Source organism: Rhinatrema bivittatum, chromosome 1 (genome assembly GCF_901001135.1).
Source record: "Rhinatrema bivittatum chromosome 1, aRhiBiv1.1, whole genome shotgun sequence".
Lineage (NCBI taxonomy): Eukaryota > Metazoa > Chordata > Amphibia > Gymnophiona > Rhinatrematidae > Rhinatrema > Rhinatrema bivittatum.
In genome coordinates, this window is record NC_042615.1 from 149374430 (window position 1) to 149392588 (window position 18159).

General features: G+C 41.3%; 1 protein-coding gene across 1 annotated transcript in view; it reads left to right on the forward strand.

The window, feature by feature from the left end:
* GABRA2 (gamma-aminobutyric acid type A receptor alpha2 subunit) overlaps positions 1-18159 on the forward strand; it is a 211221-nt gene that overhangs the window by 115846 nt on the left and 77216 nt on the right. Inside the window, exons 6-8 of the mRNA XM_029588398.1 lie at positions 2656-2738; positions 10215-10358; positions 11511-11663. Coding sequence (XP_029444258.1) covers positions 2656-2738; positions 10215-10358; positions 11511-11663 — 380 coding nt within the window. The remainder of the gene's footprint in view (positions 1-2655; positions 2739-10214; positions 10359-11510; positions 11664-18159) is intronic.

Below are 18159 nucleotides of genomic sequence, written 5' to 3' on the forward strand. Positions count from 1 at the left end.
CCTCTTGTACATCTTCTTCCTAGGGTGAAGACTCCGGATGGAGGCTTGCACGTGTAATCAGTTCTTGCTCACAGTTCTCTTGCTTTAGATGACATACAGTGTCTTTCTTGTGAAATGTCCAGGCAAAGTGAACAAAACAGCTTTCTTACAGGGTCATTCATCAAAATGCATTAGGGCATTATTGCAGGCGTTAAGACCCGTGATAACACCATTATTGTGGGTGCTAACACCTGTGATTGCACCATAACACATGTGTTATTTTTCACCTCCTGATCCGTATGCTAATGTCGAAAATTTAGTCAAAGGTAAGAGTATGGGTGGGGTTTATGAAAATGAAGGGTACTTAATGTGTGTGATAGTGTCACACATGTTTAAATGCTGGAAATAACTATACCTTTTTTCCTAGTGTTGAGCTATGCGATATTCCTAAGACAGGATTCGTGAGAGAGAGCACCTCTGTGGTGGTACACATATTTGTCATCTATTTATACTACTGTAGGAGGGTGAACTAGTAACTTGAGGTAAGGTTTTGGTGGTGGTGTAGGGTTTGGGGGCAGTCTTACATGCACAGTCAGAAGTAGAGAGCACCCAGGTAGAGAGTGCATCAAGCTAGGGCAAGAATATATTGTAGAAATCTCATATTTGCGTATCTTTCCTTATTCCAAATCATATCAAATCTTCACTGGTGTACTATGCTGTTCGTACATCTGACTGTGCATATAAAACTGCACCCCAAGCCCTAGACCACCACCAAATCCTCACCTCAAGTTACTAGATGACCCTCTTAGTGGTATAATTACTTGACTAATAGGAGAGCCTTATAAAGAATCTCTTTCTCTCTCTCTCTTTCCCTCCCAAATCATGGGTCCAATAAACAATACATGTTGTAGTAAGTGAAACATTAGCCTAACCCCACCCCCTTTTTTTTTATCATGGGCACTAGGCCTTAGTTCTCCCCATTTCAGTGCAAGAAAGGTAGCAGTAAATTTTCCCCCAAAACATCATAAAATCTTCACAAAAATGGCAAAAATCAGGAATTCTCCTATAGTGAGTTACCCCAATCCATTAGTTATGTGAGAGATGGAGAGCAGTGGAATCTTCCCTATCTCCTTATCTAAACTAGCCAGGAACTTGCCAAAAATCATCTGCGTCAGGGGTACCAGGGCTCTTACAGGAAAAATCTCCTCAAAAGATAAATTCAAACCCCCTGAAACAACTCCTGAGGCTAATACCAATCAAACTCTTTCCTTCTTCCTATTCAGTGTAGATTTTAAGCTGTGAGGCCTAGTGCATCAGAATAGGGTAACAAACATCAACTCAGAAAAATAAGCCTTCACCTCTGACTGCCAGCCAAAAATGCCACACCTAGCTATGATGCAAAATACTACTATACCAGCAGTGGAGGAGCTGTTCTGAGAATGGTACACCATCCTTCTACTATCTATCTCCTTATCCTAGCTCAAAAAGATGTTTAAGATCTAGGGCCATATACATATAGTGGTGGTTCCTGAAGGGTCATCACAGTGGTTTGCAATATTTTCTCAGGTACAACAAGTCCTTGCCCAAAAGAGCTAATAATCTTAGAGGATGACTTTCAAACAACTCCACATAGCTCCATACATGTGCATATATGGGCATGTGAGATCTACTATAGTATTTTATAAACCTGCATGTATCAGGTCTGAGCAGCTTATAAAATACTCATATGTCCACCACACAACATACACCTGTATATTTCATTACATGTGAATATCATCAATGCATTGAAAGCATGTACTTTACGTATTTAATAAACATGCACAAGTATATTTTACAAAAAAAAGTAACTTGTTTGCGAAAAACCCTCATTTGTTCATGGAAGTAGGTATTTTTAAAAATATGCATGTGTATTTGAAATCACCAGTTTGCAATATCTCCATCAGTTCACCCAGTCTGTCTCCAGTTCATTGAGACCCTCATAGTATTTCATCCTGAATCCCCAGTTCACTCGAACTTACCACCCAACAATAGTAGACAACAGACAAGTCTGATATCATTTGCCCTAGATAATTAGCAGGTGTAAAATTGCCCAAATAAATTGCCTTATGTACTCATGCTAATCTCTCATAAAATAACAACTTATGTATAACTGGAATGCCCCTAGACCACTCCTTTTTTGCACAGGTAAGTGTGCACACAAAACCAAAAACATGCACATAGTTTTGATGTTCATAAAATAGCATATACATGAGTATAAACCATGTATGGGCATGCATACTAATTTTACACATGGAACACCTTTGAAAATTAAGTCATCAGAGGGTAGCTGAGGTAATGTTAGGCAAAGTGATTGGCCAAAGTTCACAAGGAGTGCCCGTGGGGGTAGTGGGATTGAAACCCTAGTTTCCCTGATTTTTAGCCCATTGTTCGGCTGCTAGACCACGTCTCCCATTCTTTGATACTATGATCTCATAGATTTGAGGTCATCCATTTTAAAATTTGATGTGATAATTAATGGTTTTCTAATAGATCTAATTAATGGGAAGAAAAAGATGATTTCAGTTGTAATTTAACATTTTGCATTTTCGTCTTGTTTACCATTTGTTCACTTTCTATAGTTTAGCTTGTGTTATTGACAGACATAAAAGCAAAGAGATCCTATGTTTTAACTTTTAGGCTCACAGTCCAAGCTGAATGTCCAATGCACTTGGAAGACTTCCCTATGGATGCTCATGCTTGCCCACTGAAATTTGGCAGCTGTAAGTATATGCTGTGTAGTACAGTAGATGGAAGTATAATACTGTAGGGGTGTGCCATGAAAATATTTTAGTTTCATTTTTTCATGGTTATTTTTTCATTTATTCTCATTTTGTTTGGTTTTATTTCCTTCTTTTTTACATAGAAACATAGAAACAGAAATGACGGCAGAAGAAGACCAAATGGCTCATCCAGTATGCCGAGCAAGCTTTCATACTTATTCTCATACTAATCTGTTACTCTGACCACTGAGGTCAGGGCCCTTATTGGTAACTTTTTGGTTCTAATTTCCTTCCATCCCCACCATTGATGTAGAGAGCAGTGCTGAAACTGCATCAATATGAAGTATCAATCCTAAATGGTTAGGGGTAGTAACCGCCGCAATAAACAAGCTACTCCCACGCCTATTTGTTTACCCTGCCAGTGCAATTTAGACCTTGTTGGTTGTTGTCTGAATATAAATCCTCTTTTCTTCATCCCCTCCTGCCGTTGAAGCAGTGAGCTGCGCTGTATATGTATTCAAAGTGAAGTATCAGGCTTGATTTCATTTTAGCATACACAGATCCATTTAGTGCATGCTAAAATGAAAAATGAAACAACATTTATTTTGTGTGTTTTTTGTTTGGATTAGAAATGATACAAGATGGAACAACAAATGTTGGGTTTTTTTTTTATATTTATAAATTACTGCTCCCCTCTATAACATTGAGCTGGGAAATAGACTGTGTTTTAGGTTATCCATGTTATGAATATTGACTGACCAGCTTAGTGTATTCTACAATTTGTTTATTCATTGGATTCTATAAACAATACATCTCCTGATTCTAAGAACACAACTTTTCCCATTTATTGTAATAATCCTTGTAAAAAAGTACTTTCATTTGATTCATGGAGCTTTCTGGTATGTAGATTGTAATATCCAATCTACGCTCGATTTTTGCCGCACACATGTTATAAAATCCTGGGTCAGCGCGCACAAGGGGGTAACACGCAAGTTACGCATGCCCAGAGGCATAACTTGTGCGTGCCAGCCAGCTGCCGGTGCGCCATTCCCTGGAACGGCCGCAATGAAGGAGGCCTCGGACACGCCCCCGGACACCGCCACACCTCCAGACCCGCCCTTTCCCAACCCTTTTTCGAAGCCCCAGGACATACGCGCGTCCCGGGGCTTGCCTGCGCCACTGAGCCTATGCAATATAGGCTTGGCGCGCGCAGGGGCAGCTTTTCAGGGGTTACACCCGTAAGTGACTTATATGGCTAAGCAGTGGCTGCTGAATGCAGGCACATTTTTTTTATTTATTTATTTAAGTTTTATTATATACCAACATTCAAGACGATAGTCCCATCATGCTGGTTCACAAGAAACAGGGGTGCGATTATAATAAACTTTACAATTTGAACAATAGTGCAGAAAAGCAGTTACATGTAACAAGGAAATCAATAACTTGGAGTAAGAAGGGAAATGTAGATCAGATAATTATATAAATATAACAACATTGTAAGAGGAGGCTATTAATGCTAATACTAGCGAAGTGTGTTGATTGATGGAAGTTAAAAAATGTTGGAGTTAGGAAAGGCCTGTGTGAACAGCCACGTCTTGAGTCTTTTCTTGAAGATTGAGATGCTGGGTTCCATTCTAAGATCTGGGGGAATGGAGTTCCATATAGTTGGACCGGCTGTGGAGAAGGCCCGATCTCTAAGCGTGATGTGTCTGGTAGTTTTAGCTGGAGGTACTTGAAGAGTTCCTTTGTAAGCTTCTCTTGTCGGTCTTGTTGAGTTGTGTAATCGTAGTGGGATATGGAGATCAATTGGGGCTAATTGATGGATGTTTTTGAAAATGGTGAGAATGGCCTTGTAGATTATTCTGAAGTGGATGGGCAGCCAGTGGAGGCCCATCAGGATAGGGGTTATGTGTTCTCTTCTCCTGGTGTTAGTGAGTATACGGGCGGAGGCATTTTGGACCATTTGCAGTGGTTTGGTGTGTGATGAAGGGAGACCAAGCAAGATGGTGTTACAATAGTCCAGCTTTGCGAAAATGATTGATTGTAGAATTGTTCTAAAGTCATGTGTGTGGAAGAGAGGTCTTATTCTTTTCAGCACTTGGAGCTTATAAAAGCAGTCTCTGGTGGTTTTGTTGATGTTAGCTTTCAGGTTTAGGTGATTGTCAATTAGGACTCCTAGGTCTCTCACTTGTGTAGTATTTGGTGAGGCTGGATGAGTGGGTGTGAGGGAGCTGTTTTCTGGCGTGATGAGTAGAAGTTCTGTTTTTGATGAATTTAGTATCAGGTTGAGGCTTGTGAGAAGCTGTTTGATATTTTGGAGGCAGGTTTCCCAGTGAGACAATGTTTTCACGAGCGACTCCTTGATGGGGATCAGGACCTGGATATCGTCAGCGTAGAGGAAGTGTTTGAGATTGAGGTCCGTGAGAAGTTTACATAAGGGTAACAGATAAATGTTAAACAAGGTAGGAGACAAGGATGAGCCCTGAGGGACTCCTACTGATGCGGGGTGAAGTGAGGATTCTTTATTATGAATCTTAACCTTATATCCTCTGTTGCTGAGGAAGGTTCTGAACCATGATAGGGCAGTTCCTGAAATACCTATGGCTGTTAGTTGGTTGATGAGAAGGGAGTGATTGACCGTATCAAATGCAGATGAAAGGTCGAGTAGGATCAAAAGGTTATAATCATAAGTTATAAGATCATAAGTTACAATCATCGCATAAGTTACAATTATCAGACTAAATATCGCCAAACATGCTTTGAATATTGACCTTCCTGCTTTCATAGAAACATATAGAAACATAGAAATGATAGCAGAAAAGGACCAAATGGTCCATCCAGTTTGCCCAGAAAGCTTATGGTAGTATTTGCTGCACCATACAAGTATCTATTGTGCCATAAAAGTCACCCCTATATTTATCAGTTTCCCAGAGCAGCAAAGTCAGGTCTCTTGTTGGTTGCTGTTTGGGTCCAATTCCCTGTTACCTCTTGCCATTGAAGTAGAGAGCAATGTTGGAGTTGCATAAAAAGTATCAAGCTTATTGGTTAATGATATTAATAGCTGCATCAGCAAGTTAGCCCCATTCTTGTTTTCCCAGACTGTACAATTCAGTGTCCTTGTTGGTTACTGTCTGAATCTAATTTCCCTTTTCCTCTTTTCCCTCTGCCAATCAAGCAGGGAGCAATGATGAAGCTACATCAACGGTTGGAAGACTTATTGGTTACGGGTTGTAACCACCGCAACAGCAAGTTACCACCATTCACTCTTTTCTTCATTCTCATTCTCTAGCCTTTAGGGATCCACAGTGTTTTTCCATGCCCCTTTGAAATCATTTACTGATTTTGTATTCACCACTTCCTCTGGAAGGGCCTTCCAGGCATCCACCACCCTCTCCATGATGAAATATTTCCAGACATTGATTCTGAATTATCCTCCCTGGAATTTCATTTTGTGACCCCTAATTCTACTGATTTCTTTCCAACTGAAAAAAGTTTGTTGTTGATTATGTATCATTAAAACCTTTCAGACATCTGAAGGTCTGTATCATATCTCCCCTGCACTTCCTCTCCTCCAGGGTATACATATTTAGGTCCTTCAACCTCTCCTCATAAGTCTTTTGATGGAGATCACCCACCATTTTGTCTTTCTTTGTCCACTTCCATTCTGTCACTGTCCCTTTTGAGATACGGTCTCCAGAACTGAACACGGTACTCCAAGTGAGGCCTCACCAAGGATCAGTTCAAGGGAATTATCACCTCCTTTTTCTTTCTGGTTATTCCTCTCTCTATGTAGCCCAGCAGTCTTCTGGCTTTAGCAATCGCCTTGTCATATTTCTTCACCATGTTCAGATTGCTAGTAGAGATGTGAATAATTTTTCATTTTTCATTTTTATATCATCCTTCATTTTCGGCCCACCACAGGAAATGTTTTTTTCCCGTGTTTGGACCTTTTGTTCGGGAAAACTCTTTTTTGGGTTAATGCACACTAATGGGAGTTAGTGCGCGCTAACTCCCGTTAGAGCACACTAACTCCCGTTAGTGCGTGCTAACCCGAAAAACAATTTTTCCTGAAATTTCGGGAAAAACCTGATCTTTTTTGGGTCCTCCAAAACATGTTAAATTAGACAATTTCGTTGAAATTGTCCAGTTCAGCAAAAACGAATGCACATCTCTAATTGCTAGACACTATCACTCCAATGACTCTCTCTTGCTCCGTGCACACCAGCCCTTCACCTCCCTTCACCCATCATATACAGGTTTTTGGATTACCACACCCCAGATGCATGACTGCACTTCTTGGCATTGAATCCTAGCTGCCATATCTTCGACCACCATTCAAGCTTCCTTAAATCACATCTCATTCTTTCTACACTTTCTGGTATGTCCTCATTGTTGCAGATCTTAGTATCATCCGCAAATAGACAAATGTTTCCTTCTAGCCTATCTGCAATGTCACTCACAATGATATTGAAAAGAACCAGTCCCAACGCCGATCCCTGTGACATCCCACTTAACACTATTCTCTCCTCAGATTAGATTCAATTTACCATTACGGGCTGTCTTCTATCCATCAACCAGTTTATAATCTTGGCGCTCACTCCCAAGCTTCTCATTTTCTTCATGAGTCTTCTTTTTGGGATTGTATCAAAAGCTTTACTATCACATCAAGCACTCTTCCCTGATCCAATTCTCTAGTCATCCAATCAAAAAAAAATTTCTAGTCACCCAATCAAAAAAGAATTCAGGTGGATTAACATGATAGCCAAACTACTTTATCCATGTTAGACATGTGCGACAGCCTTAGAAAATAAGGCCCTATATTTGATATCTCCCATTACAGTTTAGTGTTTAGCATTGGTAACAGGCAAAATAATCAAAAGAAGAGAGTGCAACGATGTACTCATTGAACTTATACTGCCTTTATTGAATTCTTCACATGCCACTTTATGTTTTATCTTTTACCTTTTATTCCTTCTTCTTTAATCTCTTCCAACCCCAAATGGCATACCCATCAGCTCTTTGAACCCTTTTCAGGCCACCACATTGGATACACAACCTCTGTGCTGCTCAAACACCATTCACTGCCAGTGTTACTAATCTAAATCTCTTGCACTGTAGCTTTGGGGTCGGCCTTAACTGATTCATTTTTTATATTACAATAGGAAGATTTACTAAACATTTATTCTACTTTTTGCTCCAATGTAAAATTACTTTCAGATTTCTAAATGAAAATATCCCAGTATTTTGAATGAGTAAAAAATATTGGGCCAAAACTAAACAGCTTGTATCCTGGATAGAAACTGAAATAGTATTTTGATAAATCTGCCCTATTAAATTCAAATGTTTTTTTTTAACTGCTGTCCGTATTACTTTACTTTCCAAACACTAATATTTAGGGGCCTCTGAAGTAAAGGTTAACCAGCATGCTAAAGCCATTTAGCATGTACCTGAAATAGTGGACTCTGCATAAGGATGGTGACTTTTAAACCCACACGCGGGTGTTCATATGTGAGTGTGGTTCCCAGCGTGCACACATGGACATGCTAATTTTATAACATGCGCACGTCAACATGCGCATGTTACAAAATCCTCTACCTGTGTGCACATTCATGCACAATTTTATATCGGAGCACGCATGTGCGCACAGATGCCCTTTCGTGCGTGTGAGGGGAATTTACTAGATGTGCGCGGTGACGGACTAGGCCTTTTCATCAATTCCCTCCCAGCCTTTATTGGAGCAGACTGGGAGGGAACATCCTAAACACCCTTCCTAACCTGTCTCCCTTTTCCCCTATCCATTCTGACCCCTAAAACCCTGCTAAATACCCTCCTTTTTTTTGTTTTTCTACTTACCTGCTCTCCGGAGCAGCAGCAACTTGCACGGGCCGGTGGGCTGCCAGCGTGCGCTTCAGTGGGACAGTGCCTAATGGTGCTGTCCTGGCCCACCCATTCCCCACCCATGGTCCACCCATGACCTGCCCATGACCTACCAAGACCCCACCGCCGGCCCACCCCTTTTTAACAAACCCTTTCTTCTACTCGTAGGGGCAGATACGCGCATGCCTGCGGGAGTTTTAAATTCTCCGTGGCACAGGCGTCCCATCTACACGTGTATCTGTCCATTTCCGCACATGCTGGTTTTTTTTAATTCGGCTTTAAGGCCCTGGAATGAATACTAACCCAAGAACAAGGGACATTAGTGAGTATGTGCAAGAAATTAGTATATACTTGCATGTAAATGAGGAAAAGTCATATTCAAATTAGGTTTTCGTAGGCACACGGTAAATAGCATAGCATGCTGTCCTCCACATTCTGTATTCCATGTACCCACTAAAGACTTAAATTTAAGTCCCACCTTGAAAGCATATTTAACGCCCACCTGAACAAGGCAAAGTAGCAAGATGGGTTCGCTCATGTCATTTTTAAAATAATTGGCAGTGGAGCAAGAGAAAATGTACTTTCTCCTGCTCTTATGTTTGATCTGATATCTTCAGAAAGGGTCAGCAGGAGGGCACCTGTGAGGGGGGGGGGGGGGGTTGCAGGTTGTTCAGTTGTGGTGCATGTGGTACCCAGGCCCCTTCATCTTTGGGTCGGAAGGGATGGGAGATGGTGGCCAAACTCCTCGCAGTTCTATGCAAGGAGGGATTAAGGAAATGTAATTGAAGCAACTGAGCCCCTTGTTTCTTTTGTAGTGGGGGAGTCGGTGGGTGTGGTGATAAGCGCTGCTGAGCTCCATCTTTCTTTTGTGCCAGAGGTGGGGGGGGGGGGGGGTTGTCTAGCTAATGGGGGCTCATGATATTGTGTCTGGGGGTTTGGAGAAGGGCAAAAGAGGCGTTATATCAGGGCATGCTAAAGCAGTGTAACATGAGTTTTAGTCTATAGGCCTCTTGATGCTGTAAGACAGTAAAATAAGCCTTTCTGGTTTTGCTGTTCCCCCGTTAGCTGTTTTATATGATGCATGATCAGAATTTGCTAACAGTTCATTTGATGGTGTACAAATTGCTTCTAATCTCCAAGCAATGCCATTCCTCCATTCATAATAATCTAGGCATTTTTATTCTTTCATAATTATTATCTAGCATACATTTAATATGCATACCAAATATATAATCTTAATTTTAAATATTTCTCCTTTTAGAGTTTTGCTGTAATGCTCTAATGCAAAATTTGCTCCACATTTATGACTGAGAATATCCCATTATATTCATTGGGAAAAATTCCAGGCTAAAGCCAGAGAAAAAAGGTTGATAAATGTTCATGTTTCACCAGCAATCTGGGAACCACTAACACCTTTATATATGCCAGCCAGTTCAGCAATCACTCTCAAATATTATTTTCTCCGATGTGTCTCAGGGTAAAAAATCACTATATGCCATATTGCTCATTAGTGAACAATTTCAAAATGCAAGAATGCTAAGACATTTAAAATCAATGCAAATGAAAAGAGTTATTCAAATAATTTTCTTTATATTCTAGATGCATATACAACATCAGAAGTGACATACATATGGACCTACAATGCTACTGATTCAGTAGAGGTTGCATCAGATAGCTCTAGACTAAATCAGTATGACCTTTTAGGTCAACTAGTTGGAAATGAGACAATTAAATCAAGCACAGGTAGGTAAAATACATTTGAGTACCTGGGTACTAACAAGCTAGGGTGAGATAACATTGACGTAATCTCTTCTTAGTCTGACTTTCCTCACTCCAAATGACGTCATATCTTCCCTGAGGTCTACTGTGCTGTTCGTACGTCTCACTCTGCATGTAAAACTGGCCCCAAAACTCTACACCACCACCAAAACCTCACCTTGAGTTACTAGCTGGCTTTCCTATAATGATATAAATAGTCGACTACTATGCAGCCCTTGTAAAGAGTCTCTTTCTTTCTCTTTCTCTTTCTCTCACCTAGCTTAATGGCAGGAAAAATGGCGTAGCTATTTCTAGTGTGTGTTATGCTATCATACAGTGCAATAATACCCCTCATTTTCTTTAATCCCACCCCTTTGAATAAATTTGCATTCATGCTGTGATAACTATTGCAGGCATTAATGCCATAATGCATTTTGATGAATTATCCTGTTACTTAGCTGATATGTAGTGCTTTTAAGATTTATCTGGAGAAGTATAATCAAGCTTCTGAGCATAAGAGGCTAATTTACAAAAGATTTATATGCTTAACTTGGCCCTTTTGAAAATGTTCAAGGGCTGAGTCCCTAAATTTAGCAACCTACTTTCACTAGGCTACTAAAATTAGGTCCCTAAAAAGTGGGTGTCTACAGACAAGGAGTTAAGGTGGGGATGACAAGCTATGTGCTTAGCACTGATTTTCAGTATTAGGGGCCTAAATCTAGGCAATGAATAACAATTCTAAATTTAGGTCCCTAACTTTTAAGTCCTTAAATTTAGATGAAATTTCAGCTGAAATTTTAGAGGTTCATATTCAGAGACATTGTTCAGGTAACTTCTGAAAATACCTGGAAAAAAGCCAAGATGTGACTATCCCACCCTTCTCCTCCCCCTAGTTCCTAATTACATTTTCTCTAGGTAACTTCTTCCCAGAATAAATTTACCCAACTACAAAGAGGTAGCATGTGGGACATTCCTGAGGCAGAGTGTCACTTAAAAAATTGGTTTCTGAATCTTTTGACAATTTACTTTAGTGTATTTTCCAAATTGAATATACTTTTGATATAGTAGACAACCCCCCCCCTCCCCCATCTTTAATGCACTAAGAAAACTGACTTTTCAATTTATTTCACATGCCAGGTGAATACACAGTTATGACAGCACATTTCAATTTGAAGAGAAAAATTGGTTACTTTGTAATCCAGACATACCTCCCTTGTATCATGACAGTCATTCTCTCTCAAGTGTCATTCTGGCTAAACAGAGAATCTGTGCCTGCAAGGACAGTATTTGGTAAGTAATGTGCTATACCCACTGTGATGTATGCTCATTAATTAGCAGCTAAGACAATCAATGGGCATTTGTAATAGCATGTATAATTTGCACAATTCTTTTTGTAGAAGCATGCATTCTGATTGCAATTTATTTAGGAGCTTTATAAAATCTTGCACAGATTGATCATCTGTATTCTGTAAATGTTCAGCCTAGTGGTCCCCAAGGGAGCTTCAAGTTTCAGTTTGTAAACTAGTACAAGATAAGACTTTGATGTTAACCACAATTACTTTTAGTGAAATCTGCTCAGTTCTGAATGAACTGTACTTTAAGTTGACTTCTTATTGCTTTCTGATTTGCTAATAATATACAGGCTAATATTAATTGAGCTCGTATCGGCATGTGAGCAGTTATACGCTGCAATTTTAAATTGTTTTCCCACTTGTGCATATAGGGACAGATTTTCAAAGCCTACGTGTGAAAATCCAGGTGGATTTATGCATGGGGGGGGGGGGGGGGGTTGTGCGCGCTGAGCCTATTTTGCATAGGCCCGGTGACACGCACAAGCCCCGGAATGCATGTAAGTCCCGGGGCTTGAAAAAATGGGCGGGGAATGGGTGGGGCGGGGCGGTCCAGGGGCGGGACGTGGGCATGACCAGAGGTCTCTCCACTGCTGCTGGGCCCGGGGATCACGCAACTTCTGCAATAAAGGTTAGGGGGGGGGGGGGTTAGGTAGGGCTGGGGGGGCAAGTTAGGTAGGGGAAGGGAGGGGAAGGTGGGGGGGGGGGGCAGAAGGAAAATTCCCTCTGATTTCTGAGTGGCCTCGGAGGGAACAGGGAAAGCCATCGGGGCTCCCCTAGGGCTTGGCGCGCGCAAGGTGCACAAGTGTGCACCCTCTTGCGCGCACCGACCTCGGATTTTATAACATGGACGTGGCTGCGTGCGCATGTTATAAAATCGGGCGTAGATTTGTGCGCACCGGGTTGCGCCCACAAATCTACGCCCACGCGTAGCTACTAAAATCTGGCCCACGTGTTTTAAAACTCACCTCCTGCAGTTAAGTATGCACCTAATCGTAAGAGATTGTCCAAGCAAACGTACTTCACATATCTTTCCTAGGACTTTGCTGGCTTTTATGTGCATATGTAGGCAGATTTTAAAATATGCTCGCATGAGGGGCAACCCATTTTTTCCAATTAGTCCACCAGTTTGCCCAGTTAATATCAAGGTCTTCAAGACCCTCTGGTTCTTCATCCTGCACCCCCCCCCCCCAGTTGACCCTGACCCCACACCCTGTCCTGTAAGCCCTAAAACTCGAGATCTTCAGACTTGCTTCTCACCTGGAGCAGCAGTAAAGTTATACAGATAACAAGCCAATGTGTACCGCATTTTCCATTTTTTAAATATGGAGATGCATGCATAACTGTTGGCCCTGCCCTGGAATGCCCATGCTCCACCCATGCCCTGCACTTTTTTACCCTTTTATTTTTGATGCACATGTGGCTAGATACTGTATGTGTGTACGTTGCAACTTTTTAAAATCCATGTTGCTTTAGCATGGCCCACATACATGCAAATGTAGTCATTTTTGCACAAGCAGCACTTTTATAATCAACCTCATAGTATATATCAGGGTTAGATAACTCTGAACCTGGAGTGCCACCTATATATCTGCTTATTGGGATATCCACAATGAATAATAGGGATGTGAATCATTTTTCTGACAATTGAAAATACAGAAGATATTTTCAAACTCGTCAGATATATTTTCTATGACCCTCGAGACATGGAAAAATATTTGGATAACAACAAAGAGGGAACTAGATAACCAAACCAACAGGTGATAAAGGAATAAGCTGTTATATTTTTTGTTTAAAATTATATACTATTGAAAGTATTGTTCCCATTTTAATTACTGTAATGGGCCCTTCATTTCTTTCTTTATACACTGTAAACAGATTATATGGTTTGCTATTAATATTCTTCATTGTTATGTGAATTGTGGGTTATATATGTAGGTAAACCGATTGTTTGTTAAAAATGAAAATGATGATAAATAAAGAATTATAAAAAAAAAAAAAAAAAGAATTCGGGGGGGGTGGGCCCAAACCCGATAGGAAAACCCCACAAAATTTTTCATGGGGTTCTCTTATCATTTTAGGGGGGGGGGGGGGCAGGAAGAAAGGGCACACAAAAACAACTCCCAAACCCACCCTGACCCTTTAAATTTAATTAGTTCGAATCCCCGATCCTCCTGACCCCCCCCCCTCCACCCAAGAGGGTGGGGGATGCTAAAGAATCAGAATTAAAGAGTCAGGGTGGGTTTTTTGTTTATTGGCTCAGGCGCGGCCGATAAAAAAAAAAACAATCGGACCACGGGGAAAAAAAATGTCCCGATAGTCCCTGAAACCGAAACCGATTCCGGTTCTGATTCACAGCTCTAATGAATAAGCATGAGATATATTTGCACATGATGGAGGCAGTGCATGCAAATATTCCTCATATGTATTCTTTCTGGATATCCTGAAATCCAGACCTGTTTGTGGCACTCCAAGATTAGAGTTGCTTGATATATATTGTCTTGGGAAGAGTAATAAAGAAATTCCATAAGTTGCAGACCTTCAGGCCAAGTGCCTGAAGGTCTGCAACTCATTTTTCAAAGGGAATTTAATAATCTGTTTAATAATCCAGCAGCCAGCTATCGCCTCAGGGATTCTTTACCCTGTGTACTTTGCAGTTGTAAAATATATGGGTAAGGTACTGGCAGGGATTTCAGAATTATTTCCCCATGCACATTTTAGAATCTCTGTGCTGGTCCACCCTTTTTTTGCCATAGATAAAAGTGCTCATGTTGTGGATAGCATACATTCTTTTAATCCAAATATGGGGAGAAGGATAAATTTTCAAAGGGGCTTTTTTCATAGGTAAACACTTGTTCACTCAAAGAAATCTCTTTGAAAATTACCCCTTTATGCTTCATCATACCATAGAAATTGCAGACTAATTCCAAAGGAAATTCAGCTAAACAATATAATTTTTGCTAAAAATAAAAACATAAATACATTTGTAGTACCAGCTTCTTATTCTAAAAGTCTCCAGTTTCCTGTAATTTTGTGATTCTGACAATTGCCATACATTTTCTATTCTTCTGCGAAGTTCTTGAAAATGAGTTGTTAGCCTTTATCTTCCCTCCCAGTTCCCAAGCTACTGGCCTCCTCCTCACCAATATCCCTCCCTCAGCTGCTCACTCCCGCTCTATTAGTGGTGGCAATCTCCACTGCTACTCTGAAGATTCAGGCTACCCACAATGATGATTAATTACTGTGAAGTGTGTGGTAAAGGAACTCAACATGTGCAAGGGGACAATTGCCCACTCTTCAATTACCCAATCCCACGCATTCCAAAAACCACATAGACCATATCACTCTGTAGAAAATTGAATTTTATGGAAACACATGGACACAGCATAACATTTAACATCTTCATTAGTACATATTTAACATACAATAGTATGAACCAATAACTGAAAGCCATGCAACAAAATTGTAATACAGCAAACTAATTGGGTGACCAGCCTTTCTTCTTAGTCCCAGCCAGTGGCATCAATTAACTTAGTTGGATGAGCTGTGGAAGCAGTTCTGCGCTACATAAAGCCTTACTTTCCCCAATAAAATTAGACCACACCCTGATCTGTCAAAGTAAGGGTCTAGAGTTGCTTTGCTGAAGTCCCAGACCTCTGCTGTCAAAGCAGAGAGTGATGCTCAGAGTGTCACTAGCATCATGGCTAATTGGGGCTGCACATGTGATAGACTGCTCAGATTACTCTCACTGCCTCACTTGCACTGAACTTTGCAGCACAAATTCGGCCATGGCTGGTCACCTCCTGCTATGCTGTGAGAGACCGACAGGCTGTCTAACGCCCAACCAAGTTCGGGAGGATGGGTGGGCAAGGCTGCTGATCTGACGAGTGGAAAAGGGGCCCCAGCTTTAAATTGGCAGTGAGCAGGTAACACCCGAGCACCTATCTCTCTCCTACACTACCCTAACCCTAACCTCATTATTCTAACCCCTTCCCACATCCACCCCTGCTTGACCCTCCCCACCCCCTGCTTGCTCATGGGCTCTCCTCCCACCCATGTTGTATCCACACTCCCTGAAGGGAAGATCACTTGGATCTAACTCTGGAGCTGCTGAGGGTAACTGGGGACCTTGCTTATCCTAATTCCACCTACACTTACAAAAGCACTCAATATGTTTCATGCTAATATTGTTCGTTGTCAGTACATTTTTATTCTACTGAAATCTTGTCTCTCTGTTGATGCAACATTATTGTTATGAATGGATTTCTGTTTCCAATTGACCTCCTTTTATAATTTGTCTCATACATTTCACAGTTCAGTAAACAAATAATTATTTGATAGGGTTTTTTTTATTTTGAAAAAAATCTGGTATTATCTAGCAAACTATGTTCTCTTTGTTGCACATCCAAAAAGATTTAGATTGATTTTGCTTATATACACTGAATTAATGATATAATGAAATTTCCTAGATGCAATAAGCTGTCTCAAATGTTTTTATTCTGATTATGAGAGTTTGAAAGAGCATATTTATGGTTTTCTTAGTAACAATGACTTTATTGCCTTTAAATTGGTTTAATAATTTGATAGACTGCTCTTCCCGCAATGTACCAAAATAGTTTACAAAATAATTCAAGTACAAATATGATATATATATGTAAAATACTTAACATATAAATAAAACATGTATCAAATAAAACTAGTAATGTTAAATATCATACACATTTAAATAACACATCAGTTCTAGTGAAGCAGAAAAAAAACCTTATCAAACATTAATTCAAGTATATCTCAATCATCTAAGTACATAGTAACATAGTTTTTCTCTTGCCTTAGATCCAAGGGAAGGGTGTTCCATAGGAATGGAGACAAACAACTGAAAGTAAAATGCTGTGTGACTTCTAGTCTAAACATTATAGGAGAAGGAATCAGAAGCAAATCAAGCTTCAAGGAGCATAGTGACTAGATAGGTTGATAGGGAAGTAAGAGATCTGCTAAATTGAGTATTCATTATGCGAACAATGAAAAACCAACATCTTAAATGCAGCTCTATAAATAACCCAGTAAGCAATATAGTTCTTCTACAAGTGGAGTATCATATTCATATTTTCTAGCTTCAAAAAAGTTAAGCTGCTGTATTTCACAATAATTAAATATATTTCCAAGCAATAGGAATAAAATCTTGATAGAGGGCATTACAGTAATCCAGATGACTGAGCAGAAAGCATATACTAGAAGGTTAAGATCGTTCATCTCTAAAAATGGTTTCAGCTGATGCCACAAACAAACTGGGTCATTTATCATTTCTTGTTAGGTCCTTACCACATGCGATAAAGCAATAACACACACGATAACGCCATAAATCGTGCGATAAATAATGCATCACAAAATGTGTATGCAAATTAAACATTGAGTATTTGAGTGGGAGGAGTTTTGGCAGAGTAAATGGAACTGAGGGTCTGCTAGCGCAGTGTGCGATAGAGTAACACACACTATTGAGGGATTTAACGCCGGAAATAACTATACCATTTCTTTGGCGGTACAGTGAAAAAACTATTTATTATGCTTCCGAGGCCGATGTCACGGATCACAGGTACTATTGCAGTGATTATCACACATTTATGGGGAGTGCCCCAATAAAAACACCTGTTCTTACCTCATCTAGTGTTGCGATCCTGCCCGCGAGGAGCGTGGGCAGGCTCTTACCTTCTCACAGCCAGTCGGGCTGCTGACGCTGCTGCTTCTCTTTCTCCCTGAATCAGCTGGGGCTGTCCCCGCAGCTGTTGCCATGCGGCCGGCTCCTCTGCTCCTGTTTCTGCCTTCCCCCGACGTACTGCTGCGATCCCGGGACCTTTCAGCCAGCAGGGAGGCCGTCCTTGCCGGTGCCTGCTTCAGCCCGGATCCTTGCCTGGCAGGGAAGCCGTCCCTGCCGGTGCCTGCAGCCTGCTACAGCTCTCTACTCTGCCTGCAGTCTTACCTCTCCTCCTTGGGCTGTCTTCACGGCATGGAGCCGTTCCTGCAGTCAGCCCTTCTCCTGCTTCCTGCTTCAGTCTTTGCAGCTCTCTGTTCTCCCTGCCGGTGCCTGCAGCCAGCCTTACCTCTCTCTGCTTCTTCCTGCTTCAGTCCTTGCGGCTGGGAGCTGCTCCAGTCCAGGGCTGCTCCGCGGCTTCCTTGGGCCCTCCACGTGGCTGAGGACGCCACCAGCTTCCAGCTCTTCTCTCCAGCCTCCTAGGGCGCGAGCGCGCGCCTCTCTGCTCCTCTTCAAGGGCCAGCCAGGTGTGGCCCCCTGCTGACCCCTCCCTGGGCGTTGTCCACCTCAGCTCTACTAAAGGGCTCAGTGTTCAGTCTGTCTTTGCCTTCGCAAGGAGTTGGTCACTCCTGAGATCCTTCGCTCCAGGAAGTCATCCGTGTTCCAGCACTTCTGCAAGGTCCTGTGTTTC